We start from the raw sequence: 12,131 nt of genomic DNA on the forward strand, positions 1-12,131 counted from the left end.
ATGACAGCTAATTTACCTTTTTTAGAACAATAGGTGGGCCTCTATTTGACCAGGTCCTAAACTCTACTTGGGCTAAGTGTCCACTGTGTCTTGGCTTTTTTCACTTTTGTTGTCATATGGATGCAATTCTTTCCACAGAGCATCCTGCCTGCCTTTTCCTCCCTGTCCTGCCTCCTTCCCTCCCTCTTCCCCCCGCCGCCCCACTTCCATGTATCTGTTTGTAACTGAAGTAACTGATTTTCTTCCTACTGACCTTCTACAGATTTCTTTCCTGAAATACTCCTCTGTCCGATACTTCCCTCTCAACATCTAGTTTTGATATGCAACTATAGACTCTCTTCCAAAATCAGTCCTACATCTTAAAATACATCCCATTTCTTCCCCACCACCCCTTGATTCTCAGGAAGCTCGAACTAAAGAAAATGCATTAAAAGTCTCTATAATGCCTTCTCTAAGCCTCTAGCAAGAGGCTGCCAACCAAGGCCACCAGCATTTAGCGAGTCAGGCGGTCTTCTGGGCCACTGATAATGGCAAAGACAATAGGCACTCAGCCTCCATGTTAAAGGGACGATAAGAAATAAAAGGTATTGTGACAAATTCAAGAACTGTCCCTCAGCTAAGGTAGAGCAATTGCTACCAGTGTTTCCAAATTTGGTAAAGATAAGCTAGAAATTCATTATACTTTCCCGAAGAGAATAAATTTTATACAAAATATGACACAAATTCACTTTTTAAAAAACAATCAGTGGGCTTATATTTGCCACCCTTGACCTCCAGCACATACTGAATTCCTCCCTAATTGATTCAAACATAGGTCTCTTGTCACAGCACTTGGCAGGGGCACGAAGCACATTGCAGACACTCAACAAAGGCTGAATGATTGATACTATCGCCTGGTGAATGGACTCACTTGTACTCTTCACGGAGGAAGGAGGCTCAGGACTGTCTCAGAAGCTGGATAAGGTTAAGGAACTGAGAAATACTACCTTGGTTATGATGAAGGGAAGATCCAGTCATTCTTTTATCTCCAATCAGAACACTGTGGTTTTTATAACTAATTTGTTATCAATGAAAACCCTGGCATCATGAAAAATTAGCTTTGGTGTACACTTTAAGCCAGCGTTAGTGACTTCTATATTCATGAGTGATTTTAGGTCACTTATCAGCAACCATGGAAACCGTACTTCACCGGTCCATGTTCTGCATGTTTTCAATTGGCCAGATTTGCTTATTCTTTCCCTGTAAAAATACTAATAAACATGGTATGGCTCAAACTGTATGCCTAATCTCCATAAAGGAGTCAGAATATAGGAGAAAGAGCATGGAATTTGGAGGCAGACAAACCTGGGTTCAAATTCTGACTATGCCACTTACTGGCTATGCGTTCTTGAAGAAGTAATAAACATTTTTGTGTGTTTAAACTTCTTGAGTCTCAGTTTCCTCACCTGTAACATAGGATAATAAAACCCATTTCACTTTATTATGAAGAGCATAAAATAATATAAAGTGCTTAGCACTTTTCCTGGCCCACAGCTGAAGATTACAAAATACCACCAGCAATTCCCTTCGCTCACTTATTGTGCACCTCAGTTCAGAATGTGTTTCCTCTTTTTAGCCATAAAGTGGGTCAACTCATATTTACCAAATATTCATAGTATATTTAATGCCCTACACAGTACTTGGATATACTAAGAAAATTTGCAAGTTCTCAAGTATAAAATTGGGTAGATGGGCAAACTAATGTAACAGAAATTCAGTTAACATAATTTATAGGTTGATTCATTTCCCCACCCAAAGTTTCCCTGCTATAAAATGACACTTTTAGAAATACAAATTTCTAAAAGCCAGGGGCGCCTGGGGGGCTCAGTTGGTTAAGCTTCTGCCTTCGGCTCAGGTCATGATCTCAGGGTCCTGGGATCAAGCCCCATGTCGGGCTCTCTGCTCAGCAGAGGGCCTGCTTCTCCTTCTGCCCCTCCCCCTGCTTGTGCTCTCTCTCTCAAATAAATAAAATCTTATAAAAAATAAATAGAAATACACATTTCTGAAAGTCTTCTGAAGCACAGGTTTTTAGTACTATAAGAAATTTACACCATTGGTGGATAAAAAATTTGTACATGCATACATTTACACCACCGTAGCACCTCCATATGGCAAGGTCACTGCACCATCCAAGTGTCAGACACATTTATAGCAAAGGGTTTAATCTCAGGATGGATGCCAAGGAGAAGCTCATTCATTCATTCAAAATACATGTACTGGACTTTTGCTGTCAACCAAAATGAATCTACTGAATTTACTCTCCACCTAAAATAACCAAAACACAGGACACAGTATAAACAACAGTTTTTCAAGAAACTCTGTATCAAAGGATAGCAATCCCTCAAAGATGGAAAATGGAAAAGAAATGCAGTGAGCCCTGCGATCGCCCTAGCTCACTGCCTTGAAAGAGTTTCAAGGAAAACACAGGCAGAGCTCAGCAGACTCCCTAAGTTAAGCAGAAAAAGTTAAGAGCCCAAGGCAGTTAGAGTTCACAGAGTACTGGAAAGAGCTTCAGAGAGAGGGGCATCTCTAAAGAGCTCTTGGGCCCTCCTCCAGTATTTAGGACAATACTGATGAATGTAAGGAAACCACCCAAAAGGTTAGAGGAACAGTACACAATACCCACACAGGGCTGGGGATAGTACCTGTATATGTCTCTTGTTGGTTCTGCTTCGCTGTGGAACACATGCAAATATACGGAAAGGAATTTATTATAGGGAATTGGCTTATGTAATTGTGAGGGATCATTAAACAGCTTCTGTAAGACTATACCTCCACATCTGATGAAGAGTCCAGTGGGACGGTAAGGGAAAGAAGAGAAGATCCAAGCAAGCTGGAACCCTACATGCATAAGCTGGAAACTCAAGGATGGACTGAAACTCATGCTCTTTCTTATGGCCTCTGTGCAACAGTATACAGCAGAGGCGGAACCTTGTGTCCCACCCAGCAGGGGGTTAGGTGTATCAGTTTGGGTCCTTTGAGAGGCAGACATCAAGATGGGTTTAGATGTGCAGGAGATTTAGTGGTGGAACACCTGTGGGGGAAAGAGGAAGGAGTCAGAGGAGGTGACCCTGTGAAGGAGAGAGGAAAGAAGGGGTGAATAAGAAGAATCTTGGATCTCAGCCCAAGGCTAGGAAAGTTCAGCCAGGCCCATGGAGAGTCCATGATGAAAGTCGCCCATCAGTTGAGTCCCTCATCTGGAGAACGGGCCTGCGCTGCAGGGGCTGGGGCTGTTGATCAATTATGCTCGCTGAAGCAGGAAATCTGAGGGGCACATTCTCACCTGCCCGCCACAGCCGGATGGATGAGGACCCAAGGCTCTAACCAGAGAGCATGTTTTCATATCTAGCAGATATAACAAACAGCTGCGTAAAACCCACCATTGTCTTCACGGTAGGCAAACTGCTGGGGATGCTGTCCACTACATCACAGTGTCCCCTTTATGAGGGCCCAAGAAAAACAGCTCCTGTGGCTCAGGGCCAGGCAAAGTCATTCCTCCTGCGCAACTGGTATGTTTTTATCCTGTAGCTATACGAATTTTCTCGCTGGTTTTCTCTTTGTCTTAACCATTAGGAAATTAAGATCCAGACCTGGGGTCTATCTCTAGCTTTGGGGCTTTCATTTTTCAACTCTTCTACCTTTTTTCTATTCTTTCCTGCTTCTTTTAGTCAATACTACTCTTCTCTGCAAGTGATCTATGCTCCTTTCTGAAATAAGGCAGGAAATAATCACCTTCTACTAGGCTAGTACTACTAGAACTAAAAAGACTAGATTTTAAATGCTTCAGTTTATTCCTTTTTTGATAACTTTGCATATAAGGTCAATCCCTTTACTCTCAACCAGCCCTGTCTAATAGAAACAGTGAGCCGCCCACATGTAATTTTAAATTTTCTAGTGGCCACATGTTAAAAAGTAAAAAGAAACAGATAAAATGGAAACAATTTAAATCTTTGAAAGGCCAGTGTGTACTTTATATGCAGAACCTGTATTAATGTGGACCAGCCACACTGCAAGTGCTCAGTGGCCACATGGGGCAAGTGGCTCCTGTATTGAACAGTGTCAGTCTAAAAACAAAGCTACCAATGACCAGAGAGTCCAAAAAATTTTTAAGATAACAATCACAATTGTATCTAACCTATATAGTTGGCTTTTATTGAAGATTTCTGAGGTTCTAGGGGTTTCTGATTCAACACTAGGCAGTAAAAAGGAATTCTCCTCCCAGGGGTAATGACCATGAAATCCCTAAGATACTGAATTTTTTTTTTTTTTAACTTCTGTATGTATCTTTGTTATCTGATTCTTCACTGGACCACCCTTGTCTACTTCTGAAAAACAATGTAATATAAAATGGTTATGGACATCTAGTAAGAAACAGCTATGCATTTTGTTTATCCTATACTTCATCTATAGTAGTGTTAAAAATTACTTTAAAGCATGCTTGTAGAGCTGTAAGACCAAAGAACAGAAACCACCGTAGCTGTGATCAACAAATGGACAACAAAAAATGCTTGATTCTCCTTGTTTTGGAACCAGCTCTAACACCTTACACCTAAGTTTGGGTTTAAAAAAAGTATTATTCATTTACATCAAGATTGGAAGATTAAAAATGTAGTAAAATTCCTGAGAGTTATGAATTGGATTTTTTAAAAAGATTTTATTTATTTATTTTTGAGAGAGAGAGAGAGAGCGTGCACACGAGCTGGGGGAAGGGGCAGGCAGAGGGAGAAGCAGACTCCCCACTGAGCAGGGAGCCTGATGAGGGACTCGATCCCAGGACCCTGAGATCATGACCTGAGCCAAAGGCAGACGCTTAACCAACTGAGCCACCCAGGTGCCCATGAATTGGATTTTTTAAGGCAATTTATTTAACCTATGAGAGCCTCCATTTCTACATATCTTCAACAGAGTTATAACTATATCACAGAATGGCCAGGAAGATCAATAATACTGTGTGTAAGTCGAACAGGCAAATAGTAAGCATTCAGTAAGAACATTATTGTTAATCACAAAAGATTATTAAATCCACATATTCTTAATTTGGGGTCTACAGACCCCGGGTCCATAGATAAAACTGCAGGGTTGGGGGAATCCCAAAAATTGGATAGTAAAAAAGATTACATCAATATTTTCACTAGCCTCTAAGCAAAATTTAGCATTTCCCCATTAGGAATACTGGCAACACCACAGTGGTATTAGAAGAACCTGCCACTTTGCACTAATAGAATAGGTATTTTCATATTACATTTCTGATGTCACAAGTCTCTCAAAATATCTTTCATCACCTTTTTGAAATTCTAGTACTTGTTAGACCTGCTACTAGATCTTGTTAATTAATGCATTAGCAAAGAAACAATACTGTGTTATCAACGTATTGTTTTTAATTTCAGTATGAGTAGTTTGCTTTGTAATCCTCCATGTTTTGTTATGCACTTAAAGCATTATTCTGAGAAGGGGTCCATAGGTTTCACAAGACTGCCATGGCACAAAAAAAAGTTAAGAATCCCTAAATTTTAGTCTCTCTCTTTCCTTCCAGAAAGCCAACCAAGTTTGATAATTGAGCACCTGCCTGGGTGAACCCACTCCCAAAGTCTCAGGTTTGTTTTCTGTGTGTAGCTCTCTCGATAAGATGTTACAGCCCTGGTACCTGACTCTGTATCAGTTAACCTATTTGCGGAGCTCACTTTCAATTTATGTCTGGCACCTACCCTATTCAAGGTTCCGTGTCCAAGTTGACAGGCTGGTTTTTTGGTATGTTCGGATGACACATACCGGCCCCCGCTGGATGTCGGGCCCTGGTGAAGCTGGGCAGTGATTCTGCGGTGTGTTCCCAGACCAGTAGCATCTGCATCTCCTGGCAGCTTGTTAGATTTGCCAATTGTCGGGTCACACCGCAGACCTGAAACAGAAGCTCTGAGGTCCATCAACCGTGTTTTATCAAGCCCTCCGGGAGAGGCACGCTGGAGTTTGAGAACGACCGCGCTCGGGAATCGGAGGGCAGACCAACCCGGGGCGGGGGTTGGGGGTGGTCAAGGGGCTCTCTCACCTCCAGCCTCCGTGGGGACTAACGTGGCTCGCGCCACTGGGGCCAGGGGCCGGGGTCAGAGTGGGGGGACGGTATTGCGATGCAGGAGGTGATGAGCGGCAGCTGACGAGTCGAAAGCCAGGGCTAGGGTACTTGTTTTGCTTCTGCACCCTGGTTTTACTTATATTACCCCAAGCCTCGACGGTGACTAACGAAGAATGTCCCCCCATACTGACCCCTTGGCGCCGCCGCTGTTTGGCGAGAGAAAGGGAGTCAAGGAGAGCGCCCGAGCGCGGGGAGTGCACAGTCCCCAAAACCCGCTGGCTCTGTCCGGACGTCTCCGCAGCCCCCTGAATCCTTCCCCGCCCGGCCACCGGCGCCGGAGGGCGTGCTCCCTGCCGGGAATTGCGGTCCCATAAGCCCGCCGGCCCAGGTCGGATGGCCTCTGCCGCCCCCAGAAAACTACATGTCCCAGGAAGCCCGGCGCGGGTGGGTCACGAGGGAGGGGCGGCGGGCGCGGCTAAATAGCCTCCATCGGCCATTTTGTGGGAGAAGCCACAGCGCCGCCTCTTCTCTCGCGTCTTTGCCTCCGTGGCCGCCGCCTCTTCCTCCGCCTCCTCCTTCGCCTCTTCCTGCCTCCTCCCGGCTTCCGCCGCCGCCGCCGCTCCAGCCGAATCCCAACCCAGGGGCGAAGCGTCTCCTTATTTATTTACGTTTTCTCGCCACTGCAGCCTCCAGACACGGTGATCCGGGCGGGCCCCGCAGGAATTTTATCCCCTCACCGGCCTCACACTAGTATCGCATGTCCACTATCCAGAACCTCCAATCTTTCGGTAAGATCCGGCCGCCACCGCCGCCGCCGCCCCCTGCCCCCGCGCGCCTCCCGGCCGGCCGGCCACCCCCACCCGCTCTCGCCCGGGCCGCTGGCCGGCCCGCAGCCCCGAGGGCCCCCCTGCTGCCTTTCCCGCACCCCGAGTGGGGCTTTGTCTCGGCGCCCAGAAAATGGCGACTGGGCCCCTGGCGACCCCCTCCCCGAGGACGGCCGCGGCCCCCGCTCCCTCCCCGCGGAACCCCCTGCCCGGTCCCTGCCCCGGCTCCCGCCTCGCCCCAGCCGCCGCCGCCTTTGCGAGCCCGGCCCGCCGCTCCTGGACCTGCCCTTCCCCTCGCGAGTGGGTGCCGGGCCGGGGGCTGGGGATCGGCGTCCATTGGTGGTCGGAGCGGATTCCGAGCAGCTCTTGCGGGCATTTGGTTAAAGAAGCGGATCCGGGCCTCTGATCTGTCACAGGGCTGCGGTCCAGCTTCTCTGTTTGCGTAGTAATTTGTAAAATTACGCCTCTTGACAGATACGTATATGTGCATATGTGTATATGTAGGTATCTTCTTTTTTACTTGTTGAGGGCACCGTTACGGTTAAATGATTGGGGTGGACACGTTTGAATGTTTCTGTTGTCATCAGAATGTAATCGAGATGACGCACATTTTTATAGTAGCTGTAAAATTACGGTTTTTAAAACCGCTTTTCTCATTAGAGGACTACGTTCAATGATACCAATCTACCTGTAACAACGTTTTCTATTCAATGTCCGTGGACGTAGCTGTTTATATTTTTCCTCTTTTTGTGAGAGTACCTTGGTGGTTTTGTTAACACCCCACCCCCATTACCCCCTCCCATCCCCACCCGCAAAAATAGCAGAGGCACTAGAACCTTCTTTACTGTCTAGATTGTAGTGTGCCCTACATCTAGAAATTACTTACTAAAAGATGTTTTTCTGCTTTGGAATATTTTTTGTATCCCTTTGCAGACCCCTTTGCTGATGCAACTAAGGGTGACGACTTACTCCCGGCAGGGACTGAGGATTACATTCATATAAGAATCCAGCAACGGAACGGCAGAAAGACACTGACTACTGTCCAGGGCATTGCAGATGATTATGACAAAAAGAAACTTGTGAAAGCTTTCAAAAAGGTAAAGGTGTTGGGAAGAAAAGATTAAACTATAGTTATTTGATGCACTCCTGAATAGGACACCTTTACTTGACTCTTAATTAGTGTGGGTGAATATTGTTGGACCCAAGAAAGCTGTGTTCATTCTCTTAACACCCAGATATTTGTGTTGTCTCCCATTTTAAAATAATATTTTCATGGCTTTCAAACAAAATGTGAAATACTCAGTTCTTGATGTTCCAAGTAAAATCATTTCCGTTATGTTTCCTGCTGATTCATTTGCAAATTAATTTGGTAGCGTTGGGTATTACAGGAGACAAAACCTGTTTCTTAAACATGATCAGGTCTACTGAAATAGTCAATATTAGTCTTATAGTGAAAATAAAACCTCATTGTATCTGACTTTAGTTATGTTATAACTAAACATATATTTCTCCAGAAATTCGCCTGTAATGGTACTGTGATTGAACATCCTGAATACGGAGAGGTTATTCAGCTTCAAGGTGACCAAAGAAAAAACATTTGCCAGTTTCTCTTGGAGGTGAGTGCTTGGGTGCTTTATGTACAACCTTGAGATTGCTTCCAAAATTGTGTTCAAGGGCAGCATGAATTATTTCCTCCTTAGTGGAAAAAAAAAAAGAAAAATCATATGAATGAGGTAAATTGGTAAATTGAGAGAGAAATACAAAGTTGGTACTTATTTTGAAGTCAGTAGAACCTTTATTCATTTATGTTGTCATTTGAATGACCTGATCATTCCTGTATCTACGTGGCCAGTTGAGTTTTGGGGCATGTCAAGGTATTTAAGTGTGTGTGGAATTGTTTAGTGTTAACAGTTAACATGACAAGTAACAGTGTTGCCATAGACTATTAACAATGATTCTTTTTATAATCAGCACTCCATGTTTTCTTGGTGAAGCATACATTTCTCAGAGTGATTCTGTTAAATTTTGTTTTGCAGGTTGGCATTGTCAAGGAGGAACAGCTTAAGGTTCATGGATTCTAAAATGAACCTAAATACGTGGAGAATTTCTTGAATAATTTTGTTCTCTAAACCCAGTTTGGCTGCCTTGTGAAATGATTCTCTGCAGTAAACGGACTTTTCATGTATTTAATCATTCAAACTCCCATTCACACCTGCATGATTACAGAAAACATGGGGTATGTAGGCTAGTAACACATAAAAAAATTGCAGTAAGATGGTAATGAAACCCCGTATTCATCTTAACATGTTTCCAATGGAAAATATTTTGTTTTGAGTGTTTATTTGTTTATTGTTCAGTTTATTATTTTTCACTTGATTAAATGTTTTTTTGTTGTATTAAACCATGTATGTTGCAGCTTAACAATAAAGAAACATCTATGAATCCTTTTGTGAGCAATTAGGCTCCCAAATCTAAGCAAGTAAATACACATATTTTGTCTTTCATAGTTGGAGTTCTCGTTCTGCAAGTGTTTATATATTTTTTTTTAATTTTATTAAGGGGCGCCTGGGTGGCTCAGTTGGTTAAGCGTCCAACTCTTGATTTCAGCTCAGGTCATGGCAAGTATTCTTTCTAATTAGTTTTCACCTACTGTTAAACCCAAAGCTGGAGGGGAATGTTTGTTATATAACTTGTGTTCTTCATTTACTGACTTAAAGGTTAGAATAGGAACCAGGAGTGTAAGCTCGCCAAGAGCCAAGATTTTTCAGAATGTAGTGTTAAACTTTCAAAGAGAATATGAAGTATAGTTTAAATTCAGAAGTGTTAGCACATAGAATGCTTTTATGTGTTTTTATTGATGATGTTCCTGGGCTGCCAACATAAATCTGTCCCTAAGTGCCAGGTAATACAGTAGGCTCCTGACAGATGATAAATTCAGTCACAGGCACTGTTCTGCAAGTGTTGGTGGGTGGGATCACTGTCTAACAGATGGAAGACGGAGGTGCAGAGATTAATTTACCTAGAGTGCCAGGAAGTGACTGACTTAGGGTGCCAGCTCAGGACTTCCAGGCCAGAAAACCCATGTTCTTTCACTACATCATGGTTGTAGTATGTGTTTCACCAAAGGAAATGAGAACCATGGGTGACAATGCGTGGGGGTTGGGGCAGCTCTTCCAAGATCTCTGCAACTCATCTTGAGTTCCACGCTCCTGCTTTTTATTGAGTAGGAATAATTTGCTCCATTATACAAGCCGTCATTAAAGACATTTCACCAAGATGAAGAAATGCATCCGTAAGTGCATACTCCAGCTTAATGAGGTGGAATAATAATGTGAAAAATGTCTCACTTGGGCCACTACATTCTATACCAGCTGAACCCTTGCCTCTATTCTGATGATACTGCTTTTGGTAAAGCAAAATCGGCCTCCATCGTTTACCTCTTAAAGACACTAAAGTAATAGGTTTTGTTACTTTCTCACCCCCTGCTGCTCCAAGGAAGACTGGCACTGTTAAGTGAGTATACCAGAATATAGTGCTAAATTTGGGAGGCTCATTTCTGAAAAAATCTGACCAAGAAGATCAAGCAGTTTAGGAGCATTCTCCAACTTGAGAAATCCTCATTTTTCTACCTGTAACGTTTTGTAACGATTCCACCTCTAGTTGAGAGGTGCCATAGAAATAGTTTATGAAAATGATAAAGCAGAGATCTAAGTTAACATGTATGTTCAAGAGTTGCCTCTTCATTGTAATGTTTTAAAATAGATACGAGAGCCAAGCTAGTGCCCAGGAAAGAATTGATCATGTAAAACTGAACAAAAAAGGTGGAGGGAAGAGAGAAACCTTCTAAGAAAGGGCCCCCCCATCTTGGCACCCATAGATAAGCTCTCCATCCTCAATGTGTCGGGCCACTCCCACTGGCTGAATCAAAAGCCTTGAGCAAAACGATTTCTTTGAGGAGCACCTCTCTTGATCTCCCTTCAGCCCGTGAGCCCAGACACCTGGTTGGACTTCTCACCTGTAGGGCAGTCCCTATCCTTAGAACAAGAACAGATCAAGTATCCTTTCCTTCTTTCTTGTGTTTGCAACGCAATTGAAATAAAGGATGTAATTAAGATATATGGATTTCCGCAATTTTACTGAAGCTTCATCAAAGGATGAGCTTAGAATAAATACCACTCTCATGTGGAAAAGTTCTCTGACTGGCAGCCTTGGAGGTACCTAAGAGCACGGGAGCAGGGCTAACTGCTCTTGTCTGCTTCAGGGGCAAAAGAGACTAGGCAGCATTGTATAACTGAGGAGGGAGTAGATTACGTCTTAACAAATGCAGCAAAAATAACTAGCTGAGGGGCGTCCCTCCTGGTGCTCCCCATGTGGGAATATTTAGATCTGCAGTTTCTTTAATGGTCTGTACTTGCAGGACGTAAAGTGAAAAATAGTGAATAGAGGACAAGTAAATCTGTCCCTAACCTTCTAGACTTGGCAGAGGTCTCAGTGAAGCCATTAGGAAATGAACCTTTGGTTGAGGCACAGCCTGGAGTAAAGTGCTGCTAGCAGGGATGTCCTCTGCTCTTCAGTCTCCAACCCCCTGAGGCAGAGAGTAGCCTGGGGAAGCAGCCTGCTCTACGTACTTAGGAATTCAAGTAATAGTAGCTGTTCTCAACCATCCTAGAAAGAGGGCAGCTCGAATATGGAAGGAACAGTTCTAGTCCCAATCAGATGGCAGTTAACAAAAATAACCTAAATAGAGAATGCAAACAGACTTCCATGTGCCACCTGTCACCAGTGGGGCTCCAGCTAAAGGAATGGGTAGTTACAGCTCACGAAAAACGAACCTCATCAGATTGCGCACAACCTCATCAGATTGTTCCACTGGGCCTCTTGAGGATTCCCCTTACTAAGCCAGAATTCCTTGTGGGAAGGTAACAAGGGAGGCGTGGCCCTGCTGTAACTAAAACCAAGGGAATCGTCATTTGCTGTGGATTGCTACCAGCTGCCCTTACTTGACAGGCGACAGCCAGGCCACATGGTGCTTGTCTGGGATCAAGGGACCAAGTGAATCAGCTAGAATTAAGCAGGAGCAAAACCATGTAAGGGACCCTCAGCATTGACAGCTCCTTTCGCATGGCTATGCTGGCATTTAACTCCATTTTTTTTCTTGATAATGGAAACTTGGGAAAAAAAGCTAATCAGAGGAACGGCTG

The 12,131-nt window shown here is 43.9% G+C and overlaps 2 protein-coding genes and 1 long non-coding RNA gene across 6 annotated transcripts in view; 2 read left to right on the forward strand and 1 right to left on the reverse strand.

Moving 5' to 3' along the window:
- Positions 1-6,504, reverse strand: part of LOC115944795 (uncharacterized) — an 89,442-nt gene extending 82,938 nt beyond the window's left edge. Inside the window, exons 1-3 of one of the 4 annotated variants that reach the window (XR_014146457.1) lie at positions 6,298-6,449; positions 5,745-5,935; positions 1,375-1,445 (exon numbers count right to left, since the gene is read on the reverse strand). This is a non-coding gene — a long non-coding RNA (uncharacterized LOC115944795). Of the gene's footprint in view, positions 1-1,344; positions 1,446-5,744 lie in introns of all 4 variants that reach the window. The other 3 variants (XR_014146460.1, XR_014146456.1, XR_014146461.1) reach the window with 3 other exon arrangements.
- RPL14 (ribosomal protein L14) overlaps positions 1-12,131 on the forward strand; it is a 145,296-nt gene that overhangs the window by 22,536 nt on the left and 110,629 nt on the right. The gene's annotated exons all lie outside the window — the stretch shown is intronic.
- Positions 6,653-9,372, forward strand: EIF1B (eukaryotic translation initiation factor 1B). Its single transcript, XM_006745057.3, has 4 exons — positions 6,653-6,894; positions 7,864-8,027; positions 8,445-8,546; positions 8,967-9,372. The coding sequence occupies exons 1-4, from the start codon at positions 6,864-6,866 to the stop codon at positions 9,009-9,011; spliced, it is 342 nt and encodes a 113-aa protein (XP_006745120.1). The 5' UTR covers positions 6,653-6,863; the 3' UTR covers positions 9,012-9,372.

The sequence above is a fragment of the Leptonychotes weddellii genome, chromosome 1, assembly GCF_054177405.1.
Source record: "Leptonychotes weddellii isolate Sample4059 chromosome 1, ASM5417740v2, whole genome shotgun sequence".
NCBI lineage: Eukaryota > Metazoa > Chordata > Mammalia > Carnivora > Phocidae > Leptonychotes > Leptonychotes weddellii.

Bases quoted from the DNA above. Each gene is read 5' to 3' on its own strand.
- EIF1B (XM_006745057.3), top strand. From the start codon at position 6,864: ATGTCCACTATCCAGAACCTCCAATCTTTCG. The intron at 6,895-7,863 runs GTAAGATCCGGC...ATCCCTTTGCAG, and splicing joins CCAGAACCTCCAATCTTTCG to ACCCCTTTGCTGATGCAACT. The intron at 8,028-8,444 runs GTAAAGGTGTTG...ATATTTCTCCAG, and splicing joins TTGTGAAAGCTTTCAAAAAG to AAATTCGCCTGTAATGGTAC.